At 26.8% G+C, this 20254-nt stretch overlaps 1 protein-coding gene across 7 annotated transcripts; it reads left to right on the top strand.

Moving 5' to 3' along the window:
• The first annotated feature begins 5743 nt into the window (after positions 1-5743).
• Positions 5744-13065, top strand: LOC131171838 (putative pentatricopeptide repeat-containing protein At1g12700, mitochondrial). 7 transcript variants are annotated; one of them, XR_009142477.1, is made up of 3 exons: positions 5744-7681; positions 8394-8442; positions 12802-13065. XR_009142477.1 is itself a non-coding variant. In XM_058131852.1 (2 exons), exon 1 carries the CDS (start codon positions 5814-5816, stop codon positions 7641-7643), a length of 1830 nt encoding a protein of 609 aa, XP_057987835.1. In that variant the 5' UTR covers positions 5744-5813; the 3' UTR covers positions 7644-7681; positions 8394-8697. The 7 variants fall into 7 exon arrangements, 1 of the variants encoding a protein (XP_057987835.1); XR_009142473.1 differs by lacking the exon at positions 12802-13065 and adding an exon at positions 12403-12765; XR_009142475.1 differs by lacking the exon at positions 12802-13065 and adding an exon at positions 11738-12230.
• Positions 13066-20254: the final 7189 nt, after the last annotated feature.

Raw genomic sequence — 20254 nt, 5'->3', positions numbered from 1 at the left:
GTGATCAATATTCAAGAGATGATATATAGTATTGATAGCATATGAAGATTTCCCTTCTTTCATAAAACTAACATATATGTGGCCTCTATATCTACACATCTATCTCTTTCTGATCTCCATTCATGTGTGCTAGTTTTCTAAATGAAGAAATGAAAATTAATTTTCAGTTTTTCAAAGTTTAATTAAGATTTGAAAATCAATAGAAAAGTTCAGTTTAATAATTTTATTTTTTTCATAAAAATATTATTATAACTTTTCATAATAAAAATTAAATAATTATTAAAAATATTTATGCACAATGATAAAAAAATAATTATATTATTATAAAAGAATAAATAACACATTAAAAAAATTTAAAAAGGTAAAAAATATTTTTTAGTCATTTATTTATTTTATTATGGAAGATAATAATATATTTTTAAATTTTTTAAATTAAAAAACTATTTTTTATATAATGTTTTATATAAAAATAAAAATAAAAATAAAAATATTTTTAAAAAATAAAAAAATATATATATTTTTTACAAGTAACCTGTTCTAACATTTTGTCATTACTAGTGTATATACTGGCAGAAACACATGCACCTTTATTGGTAGATTTCTTATAACATTAACATATGTAAATATAAAAATATATTTTATGATAAATATATTTAGAATTATAAATTATTTTTATAAATAAGATTACAAATATAGTAAGAAAAGAATAGTTAATTAAATTAGATCAATTTTAATTTGATATCCCATTTGATCTACTTGACGGTAAATAAAATATTTTTTTATCATAAATATTTTTTTAATAGAAAATAATTAACACCTATTTGATATTATTGTAAGAGTTACTATTATTATTAGAGTTACTATGGAGAAATTTTTTTAAATATATTAATTAAAAAGAAAAAAAAATTAAAAGTTAAATTTATGAACTTTAGTTTAGCGGTACTAAGCTGAATCTTTAATTTGAATTTCAATTGTAGTTAATTATAAAAAAAAAATTGAAAATAAATTTCATATATTTTAATTATAAAAATGTTAAAATAATAAAATATTTTTTTAAAAAAAATTAAACAAGTCTTTCATCTAAGGGTCAAATAAGTTAAAAATTAAGTTTTTTATTAAATAAATAATTATATTTTTTAATTAAGACTAAATAAGTTTACACTTGATAAAATATTATTTTTCTAAAAATAAAATATTATTTTTCTGTTTTTAAAATAATAATTTTTATATTAAAAAATTTTTGTTCCATGTTTTCTTTTTTTTTTATTTTAATTAAAATTAATAAATAATTTTTAATATTTATAATTAGGAAAAAATAGTATTTTATTATTAAAAAATATTTTATTAATAATTGTCACGACCCAACCTATAGGCCGGACCGGCACTAGGACCTGGGCCAGCCTAAAGCCCCCGAGGCCCGTAGTAAGCCTAACTATTCATTAACCCAATTCTAAGGCCCATTTGGGCACAATTTCAAGAAACCAACCGGACAGAGTCCGACCATAAAGTGGACCTTTCAACGGGGAGTTTTTGACTCACCCGACCTGTAAACACAATATACAATCCATTGGGGAGCTCAGCTCACCCTCCACATATTCATATCATCATAAAGATAAATGGAAGCTCAGCTCCCTCATCCAGTCCATCAAACATGCATATAATAATTTTACAGGTCCACAATAAGAACTTATATTACAAGCCCAATTTAAATGAAGGTTTCTAACACATGCGGAAATTCTAGAAATTCATAGAATTACACAAATATTGATAAACGACCTGCGAGGGAGAAAAGCAGGTTAACCTCAAAAATATCCTCCTGTGGCCTGAAAAATATTGAACAGGAGTGAGCGTTCGACTCAGAGAGTAAAATATCAATTTTAACCATAATATCTATAACTATCTAAAACTAATGCACCCTGTAGAGTGAAATGCAACATCAATAACATTTTCACATATAACATCAAAAAGGTAATTCGGAGCACTCACGCACCCTGTAACATCAATCATAATATATGGGAGCTGATCCCCTATACAGCCCTCTTAAATCCAACCTGGTGCCAGCGAAGAACTCAAGCCGGACTTTCGCTTAATAAACCAAATCGGGGGTCCCAGCGAAGAACTCAAGCCGTGACTACCCGTCCTATCCATAGTCCACACCACATCACACGCATGCCAACGCACGCACTGCTCCAAATTACCACAACAACATCCATGGCACGTTAACAGTTATAAATGCAACATAAATCGTGCCTAGAGTTTAACTACATAAATATATGCATATAAGTGATGCATGGGCACACTGAACATATAATAATATCGAAATTACAATTAAAATTAATATTTTACTCATAGACTTGACGGTGGTCACTGAGGCGGCTGGGCGGAGGAAGAAGGCTGTCCCGGCTCACCTGACAATTTTATTGCAATCATTTAATAAATTTAACTCAATACAAACAAAGAAAAAGACCAAATACGTCCTAAGTCGTGCCGAAAATCCGGCAGAGTCTCCCCTATACCTAGGACCTACCCAACCTGCAAAATAGCTCAAAACACACTTCTATATTTACAATCCATATATCCACAGCTCAATCATATCACACAGCCCCTCCTGGGCCCATCAAATCAATCATCCATCACAATATGTAAAATTTTAATTTAGTCCTTATAATTGACCATTTTTGCAAAAACTGCCCAAATAAGCTCTAAAAATTCTAAAACTTTGCCCCGCGGTCCTTAGCAATATTACTAAGCTATTGCAAAAAGAATCATAATTTTCTAAGCTACCACGAATATTTTATGGATTTTTAATCCTATTTAAGCACTAGAAAATTACGAAAAAGCAAGGTTCGGGTTTACCTTTGCCGATTCCGACTTTGGGGACGCGCTCGGGATGTCTGACAATGGGGGGATAGCCAAAACCTTGATCAAATTCGGAGACTTTTCCGGTAACGGGTCTGTCTGGCCGGAAATTCACAGACCTGGACAACTGTCGAATTTCCGCGAATTGAGGATACCTACACGAAGCCCATAACACGGGGGTTAGCACATAAATTTTTTAGAATTTTCTAAGCTCATTTACTGTTCGGAAAAACAATGCGAAGTTCCGTGGGACCCACCGAAAAACGGTGTCGGAAAAATTTGAAATTTATGTCGCCGCGAAGCTCTCGACGAGTGGAGCGCTCTGGTACTCTCGGTTTTCTCGTGGGGTTTACGGTTTGTGAGAAATCTAGTCTAAAAGTCAAAATGGGCTAAAACTTCCCGGACAAAAATTGGACAAACCGCTCTATGGATTTCGGTGTTCTTGGTGTCTATGGAAAGCTCTCGTCGAGTAGATGAGTTTAGACACAAGACCGGTCCGATTGGTGGCCGAATCGGCCGGATTTTGGGCGGGAAGTCCAGGCGTCGCGTGCGCTGCGCGTCCTTTCTGAGGCCGTTTTCCGGCGTTCCAGTCGGCGGCCGGCCGTGGGGGAGGGCCGAGGTGGGGCGCCGGCGAGGTGGGGAGGCAGGGGAGGTGGCGGCGCGGCATGGGGAGGAGGGAGGAGGGAGAAAAGAGAGAGAGAAGGGGAGGAGGTCGACGCGCGCGGGAGGAAGAAGGAAGAAAAAGAAAAGGCCGGTCCGATTCGACCGGTCCGGTTCGATTCGGACGGTCTGATTCAGGATACAAAATTTTGAATTTTTACTCTGTCTCGGGACCGAAAACGAGGTCCAAAAATTCCGAAAAAAATCCAAAAAACTTAGAAAAATTCGTAGACTCCAAATATATTTTTAGTTTTTCCACGTGGTCTTTAAATTAATTTTTAAAAATCATCAAAGTTTATATTTTCGGAAAATCGAACCCGATTTTTTAAAATCCGAAAAATCTCAAATAATTTCTTAAAATTTAATTAAAATTAAAATATCAATAATACTCATAAAATAATAAAATTTAAAATTTTTTGGGGTGTTACAATAATAGACTTATTTAGTCTTATTAAAAAATACAAAAATTTATTTAGCTCAAATTTAATTTTAAACTTATTTAAACCTCTAATGAAAATATAGAGATTTATTTTTATTTTTTTTTACATTTAAAACTACTATAAATAATACAATTATGTGAATGTCCACAACCACCAAGAATCATTATTCAATTCAATTTTATAACTCCCAACATATTAATTTGTATATTAATTTTCTTATTTATTTTTTTGTAACTCTTAAATATGTATTCATGGTATAGAATCTATAAAATAGAGGCTATATCCAAAGCAAGTGTTAGCAAGGTGTATGATTAAAGGTATTTTCTATTTCTAAACTATTCTTCTCTTTCCTCTCCCAACTTTCTTTTCATTTTTTTTTAAATATTTCTCATAGTTTTATATATTTTTTATATAAAAAAATAATATTCTTTTAGAAAAAGTATTTTTAATTTTTAAACTCAATTTCAAGCGGGGTATTAATATTTTTTTATTGGGCTCCATCTATCTATAATCTATTATTTAAATTAATTAAAAATTAAATTTAATTAATTATTAAAAATAATGTATTTTTAAAAAAGTTAAAATTTCAATTCTAATTTAATTATAACTAAGAGAAATATAAAATAATCTAATTTTATGTGAAACAAACGAAGTCTTAGAGTTGTTACAATTTCTTGATATTTACAAATATGCATACAAATACAACTAATGTATAAATACACATTTAAAGAAAACTTAGTATTATTAAATAAGTGCAAGTTGGCCAAATAGACGCTGAAATATTTTTCAATTTTTCATTTTTATTGCCTCAAAACAAAAATATTTATCATTGTAATACATAGCAATTAACAAAGTTCAATTAAATGTGAAGAAAAAAAAAATCCACTAAAATAATAGGAGAATAAAGTTTAATTTATTTTCTAATTTTAATAATTATGAATAATTGAATTCAAAACTGTAAAATTGATTAATTTATTTTATGAATTTAATAAAATAGGTTAATTTATTTTAAATTATATCTCATGCATCGAAAGCCTAAAATATTAATAGTAAATTATATTATATCTCTTACATTAATTATTTTTCATTCTTTAAAAATTTTATAAAAGTAATAAGTACTTTTTTAATAATTTAAAAAATATTTAAAAATAAATTTATTCAAAAATCTTGTTGTTTGAATTATAAAATATTTGTTGAATTTTATTTTAAATTTTGAAATGAGATAAATGGTGAATTAATGGTAATTTTTATTTTATTAAATTTTTGTCATTTTTAAACTTGAAAATTCATTGTCGTAATAAATATTGTTAATAATTTATTTTCTTAACATATTAATTTAAATTATTGAATTTTTTATTATATTATCATTAAATCACAAAAAGTACATTAAATTTTTTTATTTATTCAAAGATAAATTTTAATATATTAAATTTTATTGTTCATTAATATAAATAATTTTATTATTTAAAATTTTAATTTTAAATATTTATTTTACTATAAAATAAAATTTTACATTAAAAATTTTAAATTATTTTTTACTGCTAGTTGTGCATTGGTATGATTCGATTTGATAACACTACCCATATTTTCTCTTAGAGGTAATTTAATTAATTAAGTTTAATAATCCTTATAGATAAATTAAAATTTAAACATAATTAATCGAATAAAAATTAAAATAACATTTTTTATTTTAATTATTATTTTTTTGTAACAATTTGAATTATTATTTAACTGAATAGTAAATGCAATATAAGTTACTGTTTTCGTAAAGACAGAAATCTATAAATTACAGATAATTGCTTAACACTCTCTCTTTCGCCCTAAACATACAGAGCCGTCTCTCTTTCTCTGAAGATGATAATGTCGGCGCGGAGGATTTTCACAACTACTGAGAGGTTCTTCCGCTTTCAACTGCAAACGGAAATGGGTATCATTCAATCTCCATCCTTATTATTTACCAATTACTTCCATTCTTCTGCTTCCACGCATAATCCTAAAGATGCAAAATCTCAACGTTTCTTGAGATCTAAGTTCAATTCTTCTTCTTTTAGGGACGTTGATGATGCCTTAGCTTTCTTTAATCATATCATTCTTTTGCGTCCTCTGCCTTCTATTGTTCAATTTTGTCGATTTTTATCTGCTCTTGTGGGAATGAAACAATATCACACGGTTATTTCTTTGTCCAGAACAATTGAGTCTCTAGGAATCTCACACGATATTTACTCTCTTTCTATATTGATTGACTGTTTCTGCCGCTTACACCTTGTGAATTTTGGCTTCTCAATTCTGGGGAAAATTATCAAATTTGGATTGGAGCCCAATACTGTGACATTTACTACCTTAATTAAAGGGCTCTGTATAGATGGTAAAATCAATGGAGCAGTAGATTTTTTCAATGATATGGTTGCTGGAGGTTATCAACCTGATGTTCATACCTACAATGTGATAGTAAATGCTCTTTGTAAATGTGGGAAAACAAATGTGGCTATTGAGTTGCTAAAGGGAATGGTTGAGAGAGGTTGTGAGCCAGATGTTGTGACATACAATGCAATTGTGGACGCTCTTTGCAAGGATAAGCTAGTTATTGAGGCTTTAGACCTCTTCTCTCAAATGAGGAATAAATGTATTTCACCTAATGTTGTCACTTACACCTGCTTAATTCAAGGTCTTTGCAATTTAGGCAAATGGAATCAAGCTTTGGCCTTGTTGAAAGAAATGGCGGGGCAAAACATATCACCAAACATTATTACCTTCAGTATATTGATTGACAATCTTTGCAAGGAAGGACTGGTTTCAAAAGCTCAAGAAATAATGAAAATAATGATCCAACAAGGGGTGAAGCCTGATGTTGTCACTTACAATTCTTTGATGGACGGATTTTGTCTGTGTAACCAAATGGATGAAGCTACAAAATTATTTGATCATATGGTAAGCAGTGGCATAGCTGATGTCTTTAGCTACAACATCTTGATTAATGGATACTGCAAGAGCAAAAGGATAGATGAAGCAACAAAACTTTTGGATGAAATGATTAAAACTAGTTTAGTTCCCAACTTTGTTACTTATACTACTCTTATTAAGGGATTGTGGGAAGCTGGGCGACCTGAAAATGCACTTGAGGTTTTCAAGAGCATGTGTTCTCATGGTCAGCAGCCAGATAAAGTGACTTTTTCAATCATTCTTGATGGCTTGTGCAAACAAGGGTATCTTGATGAGGCACTCACACTATTTAAAGCGATGGAAAAAAGTCGGTTGAAGGTTAATTGTGTGAGCTATAGCATTTTGATTAATGGTATGTGTAGAGCTGGGAGGCTTACTGATGCCAAGGAATTGTTTTCTAGGCTTTTTGAAAAAGGTTTACAACCTGATGTTTATACATATAGTATAATAATAAAAGGACTTTGCAATGAAGGTTTACTAGATGAAGCATACAAAGTCTTTAGAGGAATGGAAGAGTGTGGATGTTTACCGGATGGTTGCTGTTATAATGTGATTATTCAAGGGTTTCTCAGGCATAAAGATATACCAGAGGCAACACTACTTATTGATGAAATGGTTGATAAAGGATTCTCTGCAGATGCCACCACCTTTGAATTGGTAACACATTTATTGCGCAATGACAATCTCATTCTGACAAAACTACGAAATCGTTCCAAATGTTCTAAAGGTGCAAATTTTAAGTGATATTTTAACAATCAAGACTTGCTCAACAGATGGACGAGGTATTTGTCATGTTATGAGTTATTGGTCCTTTTTTATTTAGAAAGTATAATTATATTTGGAATTCCCTAGCAAGTTGTTCTATGCTTAATTCTCTGTGCATTCACCAATTTGTCGCCCTTCTTCTATATAGGAAATCAGTGCAATCAGTGCATGTGGTGGTTTTTATCTTGCCAGCATTGTGTGATTCCATAATCATAATTCATAATATGCCTATTCCCTAATTTGCAACTTTCTGCATTATTTTCGGCATGATGATGCAACTGCAAAAAGTAGAATATAGTTTGACAGAAAGAAGGATAGCTAAAACATCAAAAGAATGTTATGTGTCCATAGTTAGATTTAAAGGGTGAAAAAAAAAAGTAGTAAGCTTAAGACTGTTAGATGGTTGAAGTAGAGCACAAAAATTTCCCTCATTGGATTTTGCTTACTGTTGCAAGAAAGTGAACCTTCCAGAAAATGTCAGAATAGATTATGCATAGAATTTGGGTAGCAGATACTTGCATTATAGGTGTTTGTGATATATGTCGAAATGGTTGCTACATAATGTAATGACATTTTTTGATGTAATAGTAGCTTAATTTGTTTTTCTATTTTATGTGTTTAGCCATTTGTGTCCTGCATATTGACATTTTTTTTTATGAGTAGGTTGGAAATGCCAAGCTTTTTATTGTTATTGTGCTGAATTTGCTCACATGTTATTTTTCTTGGCAGGGCCTGTGAACATATTGTTCTTCTTCATTATAGAGACATCATGAGCTTGGTAAGTTTCTATTGACCTGATTCCTTAATCTCAAAGTAACAAATCTCATAAAACATTAAATTTTATTTTATTGGGTAAGCATAAGAATGACTTAAGATTTGTTATTGTGCCTATGTTGATGCCTTTCCCTCTTTCTTGTGAGAATCTGCTCCTGTTATATTATATGCAACTTTTCTTTTTCTTGTGAGAATCTCATTTGTATGTTTTTAGTTCCTTTTCTTTAGTATTAAATGAATTTCAGCTAAATATTGCTTACTGCTTAGCTTGTGATAATGAGTTTTTGGATGTGAAAATTTATATCATCTATGGGTTCAATTCACTAACAAAGTTGTTCAGTTTTGATTATACTGTACAATCTCTTGAATATTCAATCTAATTCTATTCATAAAAAAAATATATTTCAGAATATTTTCTTATCCCATGCAAATTTTCTAATTTCTATCTTTTGCCTCATTACATGAAATTCACAATCAACCTAGTTAACTCATAAATCTCACCATTTCCAGTTGTGGCTAGTGTTGCGTTGTTTGAATTTAAATTAATTTCAGTAGCCACATTTACGTTTTTAGGTAAAAGAGTTTCCTATTCTGTTCTGTGGCCTCCCAGCACTTGTGCAGGATCTAGCTGTTCTGCTCCAGGTACAAGTCCTTGTTCTACCATTCAAGAACAAGGAACTGCCTTTGATTTTACATCTGATGATGGTATAAATTTTTGAAAAGTCTGGGCCACTTGGGGTGGAAGAGGGTTTAAGGGGCTAATGGTCAGCAAGAGAAGCGTAGTTTTCTTGGCGTCTGAATTTGAGAGCTGAATATGTTTAGGCATCCTGAAATAGGAAGCACTGATGGAAAATCTGAAAGCTCTTCTCGTTGATGGCTCTCTTCTCGGACTGGTCGTTCCTGGCATGGAAGCTAATGAATGCACGAAATGACCTGATCTTTAATGATAAACAATGGAAAACACTAGAAGTATGAATTAATCAGTACTCTGAAGCCGAGAATTGCTTCACCAATCCATGATTAATGCAGTAATCTCTAGTATTAAGATAATTCCAATCTGGACTCACTAGCTGTTGGTTTCATTATGATAAGCTTTGAAATTCTTACCGTTAGAAGAAGTTGCTAATATGCTTATGAGTCTGTCATCAAAGATCTGTTGTTTTTGTCAATAGAGAAGGAAATTGGCCAGTTCACATTTCAAATTCTAAATGTTTTGTAGTTTCTTTTAAATTTTCTCAAGTTGTGATCAATATTCAAGAGATGATATATAGTATTGATGGCATATGAAGATTTCCCTTCTTTCATAAAACTAACATATGTGTGGCCTCTGTATCTACACATCTATCTCTTTCTGATCTCCATTCATGTGTGCTAGTTTTCTAAATGAAGAAACGAAAATTAATTTTCAGTTTTTCAAAGTTTAATTAAGATTTGAAAATCAATAGAAAAGTTCAGTTTAATAATTTTATTTTTTTCATAAAAATATTATTATAACTTTTCATAATAAAAATTAAATAATTATTAAAAATATTTATGCACAATGATAAAAAAATAATTATATTATTATAAAAGAATAAATAACACATATTAAAAAAATTTTAAAAAGTAAAAAATATTTTTTAGTCATTTATTTTTTTATTATGGAAGATAATAATATATTTTTAATTTTTTAAATTAAAAAACTATTTTTTATATAATTTTTAATATAAAAATAAAAATATTTTTAAAAAATAAAAAAAATATTTTTTACGAGTAAACTGTTGTAACATTTTGTCATTACTAGTGTATATACTGGCAGAAACAGATGCACCTTTATTGGTAGATTTCTTATAACATTAACATATGAAATATAAAAATATATTTTATGATAAATATATTTAGAATTATAAATTATTTTTATAAATAAGATTATAAATATAGTAAGAAAAGAATAGTTAATTAAATTAGATCAATTTTAATTTGATATCCCATTTGATCTATTTGACGGTAAATAAAATATTTTTTTGTCATAAATATTTTTTTAATAGAAAATAATTAACACCTATTTGATATTATTATAAGAGTTACTATTATTATTAGAGTTACTATGGAGAAATTTTTTTAAATATATTAATTAAAAAATAAAAAAAAATTAATTAAAAATTAAATTTATGAACTTTAGTTTAGCGGTACTTTGTTACTTATAATACTCTTATTAAGGGATTGTGGGAAGCAAGGCGACCTGGAATTGCACTAGAAGTTTTCAAGAACATGTGTTCTCATGGTCAGCAGCCAGATAAAGTGACTTTTTCAATCATTCTTGATGGCTTGTGCAAACAAGGGTATCTTGATGAGGCACTCACACTATTTAAAGCGATGGAAAAGAGTCGGTTGAAGCCTGATTGTGTGAGTTTTACAATTTTGATTGATGGTATGTGCAAAGCTGGGAGGCTTAATGATGCCAAAGAACTATTTTTTAGGCATTTTGAAAAAGGCTTACAGCCTAATGTTTATACATATAGTACAATAATAAAAGGCCTTTGCATAGAAGGATTATTAGATGAAGCATACAAAGTTTTTAGAGGAATGGAAAAGAGTGGATGTGTACCAAATGGTTGCTGTTATAATGTGATTATTCAAGGGTTTCTCAGGCATGAGGATGTAGCAAAGGCAACACAGCTTATTGATGAAATGGTTGATAAAGGATTCTCTGCAGATGCCACCACCTTCGAATGTAATACATTTATCGCAAGAATGACGATCTCATTCTGAGAAAACTACGAAATCGTTCCAAATGTTCTAAAGATGCAAAGTTTAAGTGATATTTTAACAATCAAGACTTGCACAACAGATGGACGAGGTATTTGTTATGTTGTGAGTTGTTGCTACTTCAATATATTTCATTTGAGTACAATTACAATCCCTCTAGTAGTTACTTTCCCTTTTCAAAAGAAACTATATATTAGCACTAGATTATGATTTTAGGTTGTATATTCACATTAACATTTATGAATATGTTTGATTGCTAGATAAAAAGGACTGAAGTACTATTGGGTGAGTATGTGAATAACCTAAGATTTGTTATTGTGCCTATGCAGATACCTTTCACTTTCTCTTGTGAGACCCTGCTACTTCCCTTATCAATGCATTTTGTGTATAGTTTCAGTGTTGGCAATTCATTTATCAACCTACCATGATGAATTTCTAATTTTTATTATATTCCTAAAAGCAAAACTCGCACGCTAACTAGATAATTCCTTTTATATATGTAGAATGTATAAGCATATTTGTTCTGTGCTTAATTCTATGTGCATTTGCAGGTTTTTCACCCTTTTTCCATACAGGAAATCAGTGCATGTTGTGGTTTTTATCTTGCAAGCATTTTGTGATTCCATAATCACAATTAATAATGTGCCTATTCCCTAATTTGCAACTTTCTGCATTATTTTCTGCTTGATGATGCAACTGCAAAAAGTAGAAAGTGGATTGACGGAAAAAAGAAGAAGAAGAAGATAGTTATGGGTCCATGGCTAGGTTTAAAGGATGGAAAAACAAAAAAAAAAAAGAAGGGAAGAGAGGGGAGGGGGGTGTTTGCGTGTGGGGTGGTGTGTAAGCTTAAGACAGCTAGACAGTTGAAGTAGAAACATAAAAATTGCCATATTGGAGTTTGCTTACTGTTAAAAGAAAGAGAATCTTCCAAAAAATGTTGGAATGTATTATACATAGAATTTGGGTAGTAGATACTTACATTATAGGTGTAAGTGATTTATGTTCAAATGGTTGCTAATAATGGAATGATATTTTTTGATATAATAGCAGCTTTACTTGTATTTCTATTTTATATGTTTAGCCACTGGCGTCCTGTATATTGTCATTTTATTTTCATGAGTAGGTTGGAAATATCAAAGCTTTATATTGTTGTTATGCACATGGAGAAAAAACCCAATTGTACTGTGACCTCATAACACTTCCCCTTCTTGTGCAGGATCTAGCTCTTGTGCTTCAGGTGCAAGTCCTTGTTCTACCGTACAAGAACAAGGAACTGCCTTTGATTTTACATATGATAATGGTACAGATTGGGAATTCTGTGTCTTTGTAGATTGAATTGGCTTGCATGAATCGTCATGACTTAGATGTCAATAGTAGATTAAACAAATATTTAATTATTGTCCGAGTCGTGTATATATTTTGTGCTAAAGTTTAGGATTTTGGGAGTAGGTGTTGGAGTTGCTTATCAGATACTATTCGGTTATTGAAAGCTAGTTGTTTGCTGGTGATGTCAAATATGTATTAATTGTTTAGAAGCATATGCTCATGCAAATAAAAATGGTTAATGCTTTAAATTAAACCATTTGTAATGTTGTCTTCACCCACTAATCTACAGTTGCGAGGAAGTTTGTCATACACGTTCTCTTCCAACTTGACCACTTCCAACATATTCAAGAGAACATATAATCTTTGATTACTTATGACCTCCGAAGTTTGTTGGGCGCCAGAAAATTGCTTCACTAGTCGATGATTAATGCAGCAATCTCTAGCGTTAAGAGAATTCCTGTTTGGACTTTGCTAGAAGAAGTTGCTAATATATGAACATTTTAAGATTTGTTATTGTTCCTGTGAAGATGCTAATATATGAACGTTTTAAGAAGACTTGTTATTGTGCCTATGCAGATGCCTTTCCCATTCTCTAATGAGAACAGAACCTTGCTCCTATTACAAATGATTATAAGTGAATTATTTCGTGCCTATGCTAATCGAAAGAAAAATGGATAATTCTTAAAATTAAATTATTTGTAACGTTATCTAGACGCACCAACCTGCAGCTGAAAACTCTAGGCCGCTTGGGGCGGCTGGGGCCTTATGGGGCTCATGGTCAATCAGAGAAGTCTGTTTTGCTTCGCCTCTACATTTGAGATGAGTGTATTTTCTCCAATTGGTTGCTCTTGGCACGGAGGATGTGGAAAGCACGAAATGACCTGATCTTCAATGATAAACTATGGGAAACACCAAATATCATCAACAAAGCTATCCATCTGGTCAGTAGCAGAGTTTTGACACTCCCAATTTTTTTTATTAGAAGTCTAAGGGTGGAAAATATAATTTTGGATCAGTTGAAGGATTAAAATGAACTTTATCATTAAAGTTATAGGTGGCAGCCCATTTTCACCCGACTGATGGCAACAGATAGGGTACTCGTGAAAATCACTTACTTAAATCCAAATATGATTAATATTTTCAAAATCAAATTCATCATAAATTCGATTAAAATTTATTATTAACTGTCTAAATAAGTTCTAAACTCTATTATTATTCGAAAAATTTTAGAATCTATTTAATTTTATATATTTTAAATAATAATTTATATAAAATTTTATTTTTTATTAATAATTTATATTTTGAGGAGGATGTTAGTCATAGGATTAAAGCTGAATGGTTGAAGTAGAGATGTGCCACGGGAGTTTTATGTGATCGTAAGATTCCCAACAAGTTGAAAGGAAAATTTTACCGTACAGCCATACGATCGGCTATGTTATATGTTATATGGTAGTGAGTGTTGGGCACTGAAAGAGTCGTATGCGTCTAAGATAAGAGTTGCAGAGATGAGAATGTTAAGGTGGATGAATATTACTTTTTATATTTGATTAAATATTAATATAAACTTGTTCAAATAATAAATACCTAACATATAAAACCAAACTCGTCATGAATATTACTTTTTAAATTTGAATTCTTCCTAAACCCAACTATATATTATCTAAATATATTTTATTAGGGTTTAGTCGAATCAAGTATCCACAAAAATCAATCTGTTTGATCTCTATATGAAACTTTTTAATATAATATATATATATATACATATATATATATTATCAAAGGGAACAAATTGGGACAAAACCTCCGAGTTTCTTTGAACCAAAAAAATCCATCAAAGATCAATACCTTTATTTGTCCAAAAATCCATCAATTTTTTTTTTCTCCAATCAATTTCTTGCTACCTTCACATTCTCCGGTTCAATCTTGATTCGGTTTTGATACGATTTCGATTCAATTTTTAGTAAAAAATAAGAACTAAACTCAAATATCAAAATAAAATTATATTTGATATGATTCTATCGATCTCGAATGATTCTTCGGTTTAGTTCAAATCCCTATGAACCATGCACAGCTATATATTAATATAGTTGCATCAGTTTTTAATTATAAACCAATAATTGACAAACCATAGTCAATAATTTGATGAATCAAGTTACATTCAACAACTATCGGAAGAATTGGAATCAAAGCTAATTCATATATATATATATATAGCAATCCACTCTCTGGTGGGCTTTCCAGTAAGAGAAGAAATCTTTTGTGGGGGCTGCTTATGAAAACAATTATTTCTTTCTTTAGCGGATAATATAAATGCAGAATGTATAAGTGTGATAACAAACAAAAGGAAAAAAAAACTATAGCAGTGGAATTCATTTTAATGCATTTTAGATTATAGTTAGCTTAGGGAAATGCACATCACCATCTCTTATTGTAAAAGTTGGAGAGCTAAAGGCTAGGGTGAGCAGATTTCAGTTTAAACCCAAAAATCGTATCGAACCGAGTTAATTCAGTTCAATCGATTTGGTTTTAAAATTTAATCCGTTTGGTTCGATTTTATTTTATAAAAATTTCAGTTATTTCAGTTCGATTTTGAAGAAAAAAAATCGATTAAACCGAACCAACCTAAATAGTAATTTTATATATTCAAATCAAACCAAACCGAATTTTATATATTCAAATCAAACCAAATCGAACCAAATCGATTTTTGAATTAATTTATTTTTATGAAAAATTTATGAATTATATTTAATTATATATATATATAAATTATTTAATTTCATTGATTAATGATTATTAGATTCAAACTAAAGTTAAAATTAGACAAAATAACTTAAAAATCAAGTCTAAATTAAAAAAATCAATTAAAAATCAAAACCGATCGATTTAAACTGAATCAAACCAAATCAAAATAGAGTGATTCGATTCGATTCGATTTGAACCGAATGCTTACTCTACTAAAGGCATTATCAAGCAAAAATGACTAGGTATAAGCTACAAAATAATGGCAACTTAGGGTCGTGAGGAGTGGCGGTCCATTTCCTTAGCCCCTGTTTGCCATTAAGTTTCAGAGCCTGAAACTAATTTTCTGAATAAAAGCACAATTTTAAATGCTATTGAGAAAAGTAGTTTGAAAAAAACTATTTTGTTATTTTAGTATTCTTATAATTAAATTTAATTTTTAATTTTTTTTAATACCCCTAACTAGTATATTTAAAAAATTATTTTCTCAATAGTAATTTCAATAGAAATACCAAATTAGCCTTTAGTCTCTCAAGGACAAGTTTAAGAAGTATGTGCCGAATGGATTTATTGAGAGATTAAACAGAAGGTGAAGAAAAGACTGAAGGGAAAAACATGAGTAGGACAGATGGGTGCAAAGTAATTTTTTTTAATTTAATAATAAAAATAATAATATTAAATTAAGATAAATCACACATCAGCAATTTTTATAAGGTTCACTCTCTTCCTCGCTCGTATATTTACAGTATTTGTTGGCTTTATTAATTTTTCTTTAATTATCATGATTTTAACGAGTTTTAAGTTTTTAAATATTTTTAATAATTTATTTTTTAATTATAAAAGATAAGGAATTTTTTTTAATTTTTAAATTAGAAAATTATTTTTTGTTGCTAATAGTTGAATGAATTTTTTTATATTTTCTCTTAATTTTTATAAAAATAAAAACAAAAATTTTTTAAAATTAAAAAAAATATATTTTCTACAAATAAATATGCCCCTAACATCTTGTCATTACTAGTGTATGTACTTCCAGAAATACATGCATCTCTGTTGGTAGATTTCTTGTAACTTTTAACATATGTATGTATAAAAATATATTTTATGAGAAATATAAATTATAAATTACTTTTATAAATAAAATTATAAATATAGTGAGAAAAAACTTAAATAAGTTAGATCAATTTTAATTTAATATTCCATTTGATCAATTTGGCAATATAAAATTTGTTTCATAAACACTTTTTTAATGCAAATAATTAATATTTATTTGATATTATTATTAGAATTATTTTTAAAAAATACTTTTTAAATATATTAATTAGAAAATAAAAAATTAATTAAAAAAATTAAACTAATGAGTTCAATTCAACGATGCTAAATTTGCTTTTAAAATTGTGAATCTCTCATTTAAATTTTAATATTAAAAAATAAAATTAATATATTTTAGTGATAAAAATATTAAAATAAGAAATTATTTTTAAAAATATTTAAAATATTTATTTTTTAGAAAATATCTTTTAATTTTGAAACTCAATATCAATGGGGGTACTAATGGTTTTTTATTGGGTCAAATGTTTTATTATTATTATTATTATTATTATTATTATTATTATTAGTAATAATAATAATAATCCGATTTTTTATTAGTGTTATTAAACTTGACCCTCTATATTTTATATTTAATCCGGTTAAGAAATTGGGTGAATGAATCAATGTTTCACTTGACCGAGTGAGTGGGTCAATATTTCAATAAGTGAGTTAATAGCCCATATCATTAAAAATTAATTAAATATATATAAATTAATTAAATATGACACCTATTAATATAAATAAATATAATTAATTAAATTTTAATTATTTAATATAAACCTTTAACACCTATTAAGTTATATTTAATAAAATTTAATAATATTTTTAAATTTTATATAAAAATATTCATACAATATAATGTATAAAAATTTCTATAAATATATAATTCTCTTTCTAGTTTTTATGAAATATTAAGCATACATTAACAAAAATATAAATATACTGAAATAAAAAATACATAATTACTAAATTAACTCAATTAATTTTAATTTTAATAACTTTTTATGAGATTTTAAGTTCAATTTCCTATATTAATAATAAAAAAGATTTATTAAATAATTGAATCTGTCGAGTTACATCGATTCAATCGTTGGATCAATTTATTGTCTGATTTAATTATAATCTCGAATCAATTTAAAGGATAATTCACTAATTCAACTGGTTAATTTGGTTTAGATTTAATAACTATGGTTCTTATTATCTTCCTAGTAATACATAACAATTAGCAAAGTTCAATTAAATATGAAGAAAAATAAAATAAAAATTAAAAAAAATATCAACTAAAATCACAAAAGTGATAATAAACATAGGAGAATAAAGTTTAATTTATTTTCTAAAATTGATAATTATGGATAATTAAATTCAAAACTGTAAATTTTGGTAATTTATTTCATGAATTTAATAAAATAGGTCAACTTTTATTAAATTATATCACATGTATGGAAAGCAAGCGCAAAACTTAATTATTAACAATAAATTATATTATTACCATTATAACTATTTTTTAGTTCTTAATAATTTTATAAGAATAGTAAATATTATAAAAATTTTATAAAAATTCATTAATTTTTATTAATCTTTTATATATTATATAATATTATTATAATATTATAAATATTATATTTAATTATTTAAATTGAAATATTAATTTTAATGTTATTTTAATTGATTATATAAATAGAAGTATTTATCAACTTAATTTTTTCTATTTGATCAAAGTTCTATGTTATATTATTAACATATAATATTAACTTAATTATAAACTTAAAGGTAATATAAAAAAAATATAATAATAAGTTTAAAAATATAAATGGGTGAAAAAGTTTAAAAATTAAAATAAATTAATAATAAATACAAATTAATTCATTAAATTTAATTCATTTAAAATTTATTATTTTACTTTTTTTAAAAAAAATGATTTGTATATATTTTATTTTAATTTTTCATAATTTAAAATAATGTTAACTTACATAATAAAATTGTATATTATTTGTAAAATTAGAAAATAAAATAATTTTAAAATGAATTTTTGTTAATCATTATAAAATTTTTATTTTTATTATATTGAAATTTTAAAATTTTATATTGTCATATAATTTAATCCAAAAAATTTTAAAACCTATTTAATATATTAATTATTTAATATATGTAATAAGTATTTTTTTTTTAAATCATAGATTATATTTTATATGTTATAAATATATTATTGATTAAAATATAAATATAAATATAAATTTAATCATGTATGTTTTAATTAAAATTATATATATATATATATATATATATATATATATATATATATATATATATATATATATATATATATATATATAGGTTTCTCATTCTAAACTAAAATTTTAACAAAATTTTTATGAAATAATTTTAAAAAATAAAATTTAAACAAGGAAAAATGTAAACTTATATATATATATATATATATATATATATATATATATATATATAGGTTTCTCATTCTAAACTAAAATTTCAACAAAATTTTTATGAAATAATTTTAAAAAATAAAATTTAAACAAGGAAAAATGTAAACTTATATTATTAATATTTATAAGAATATTTTTATTAGTTCTAAAAGTTGGTCCTTCATTTGTACTTGTATATATATTATAATGCATAAAGTCTATTATTATAAATGCACCATATGTATTATATGTTTAAAATTTATATTATATTTCTAAAAAAATATAAAAATATTTTTATAAAATTAATTTCAAATTTAATTATTTTTTTATTTGGTATTCAATATGATTCAGTATAATATGATTCTCGATTCTATTATTAATAGAAAATTAGAACTATATTAACATAATAAAATAAATTTATTCCAATATGATTTTTGTTACAATATCTTTTTTATTTCAATTCTTATTAATTTATTTTTATTCAAAAGAATAAAAATTATAAACACTACTATTTTCAATGTTAAAAAAAAATAAAAATAGGAAAATATTAATAAATTAATAATATAAATATAATCTAATTAATTAATATATTATTAATATTACTCATTTATTTATTATTAATGCATGGGATAATATTTTATAAGTGGTATAATACTAACTCTATAATAAAAATTTTTAAAAAATCATACTTGTAACAATGTAAATATACATAGGAATAAAATTAAGTAGATTTAAATTTAATTTTAATATATACAATAAATAACTAATGGTAAATATAAATTTGAAAGATACTAGTTAATATTGTAATACAATAAAATTATATTTTTTATTTATTAATTTTTTTATTTTAATTAATTACTTCATGTAAAATTTTATATTTAATTGAAATTAAGTATAAATAGAACTAAAAATTTTAAATTTATGTTGACTCTAAAATTAAGAATTTTAAATTAATTTAAATAATAAAAATATAATTTTAATTAATTTTAAGAATAAAAGACAATTTGAATTTATATATATAATCTTAAAAATATTTTCTTAAATAATTTTTCAAAAACATATATTGTTGCTTGAATTGTTAAATATTTGCTGAATTTGATTTTAAATTTTGAGATGAGATTAAGAGTGAATTAATGGTATTTTTATTCCATTTTTTTTATTAAATTTTAATTTTTTTTTTGTTATTTTTGAACTAGGAAAAACAGAATGAGGAAATAAGAGAAATCTCATAGATATTTGGATAGGAGATTCAGTGAATGGTTAGTTCTAACAGATGTGTTATCTTTTCAATCATTTGATAATCCCGGACTTGACACAATTATTGGAAACTAAAAGCTTTTTTTTTTTTTTTAATTAGCATAATTTTCTTTAATTGCAATTATGTATATAAATGGAGACCCTTTCTTCCATAAGTAAATAATAATAATAATAATAATTTAATTAAGTGAAGAAAGGGGTAATTAGTTTTTATTGTATATTGTTCACTTTCTTTTC

The sequence above is a fragment of the Hevea brasiliensis genome, chromosome 13 (genome assembly GCF_030052815.1).
Source record: "Hevea brasiliensis isolate MT/VB/25A 57/8 chromosome 13, ASM3005281v1, whole genome shotgun sequence".
Lineage (NCBI taxonomy): Eukaryota > Viridiplantae > Streptophyta > Magnoliopsida > Malpighiales > Euphorbiaceae > Hevea > Hevea brasiliensis.
Note: the sequence above shows the minus strand (reverse complement) of the source record. Positions and strands in the feature narration are given on the sequence as shown.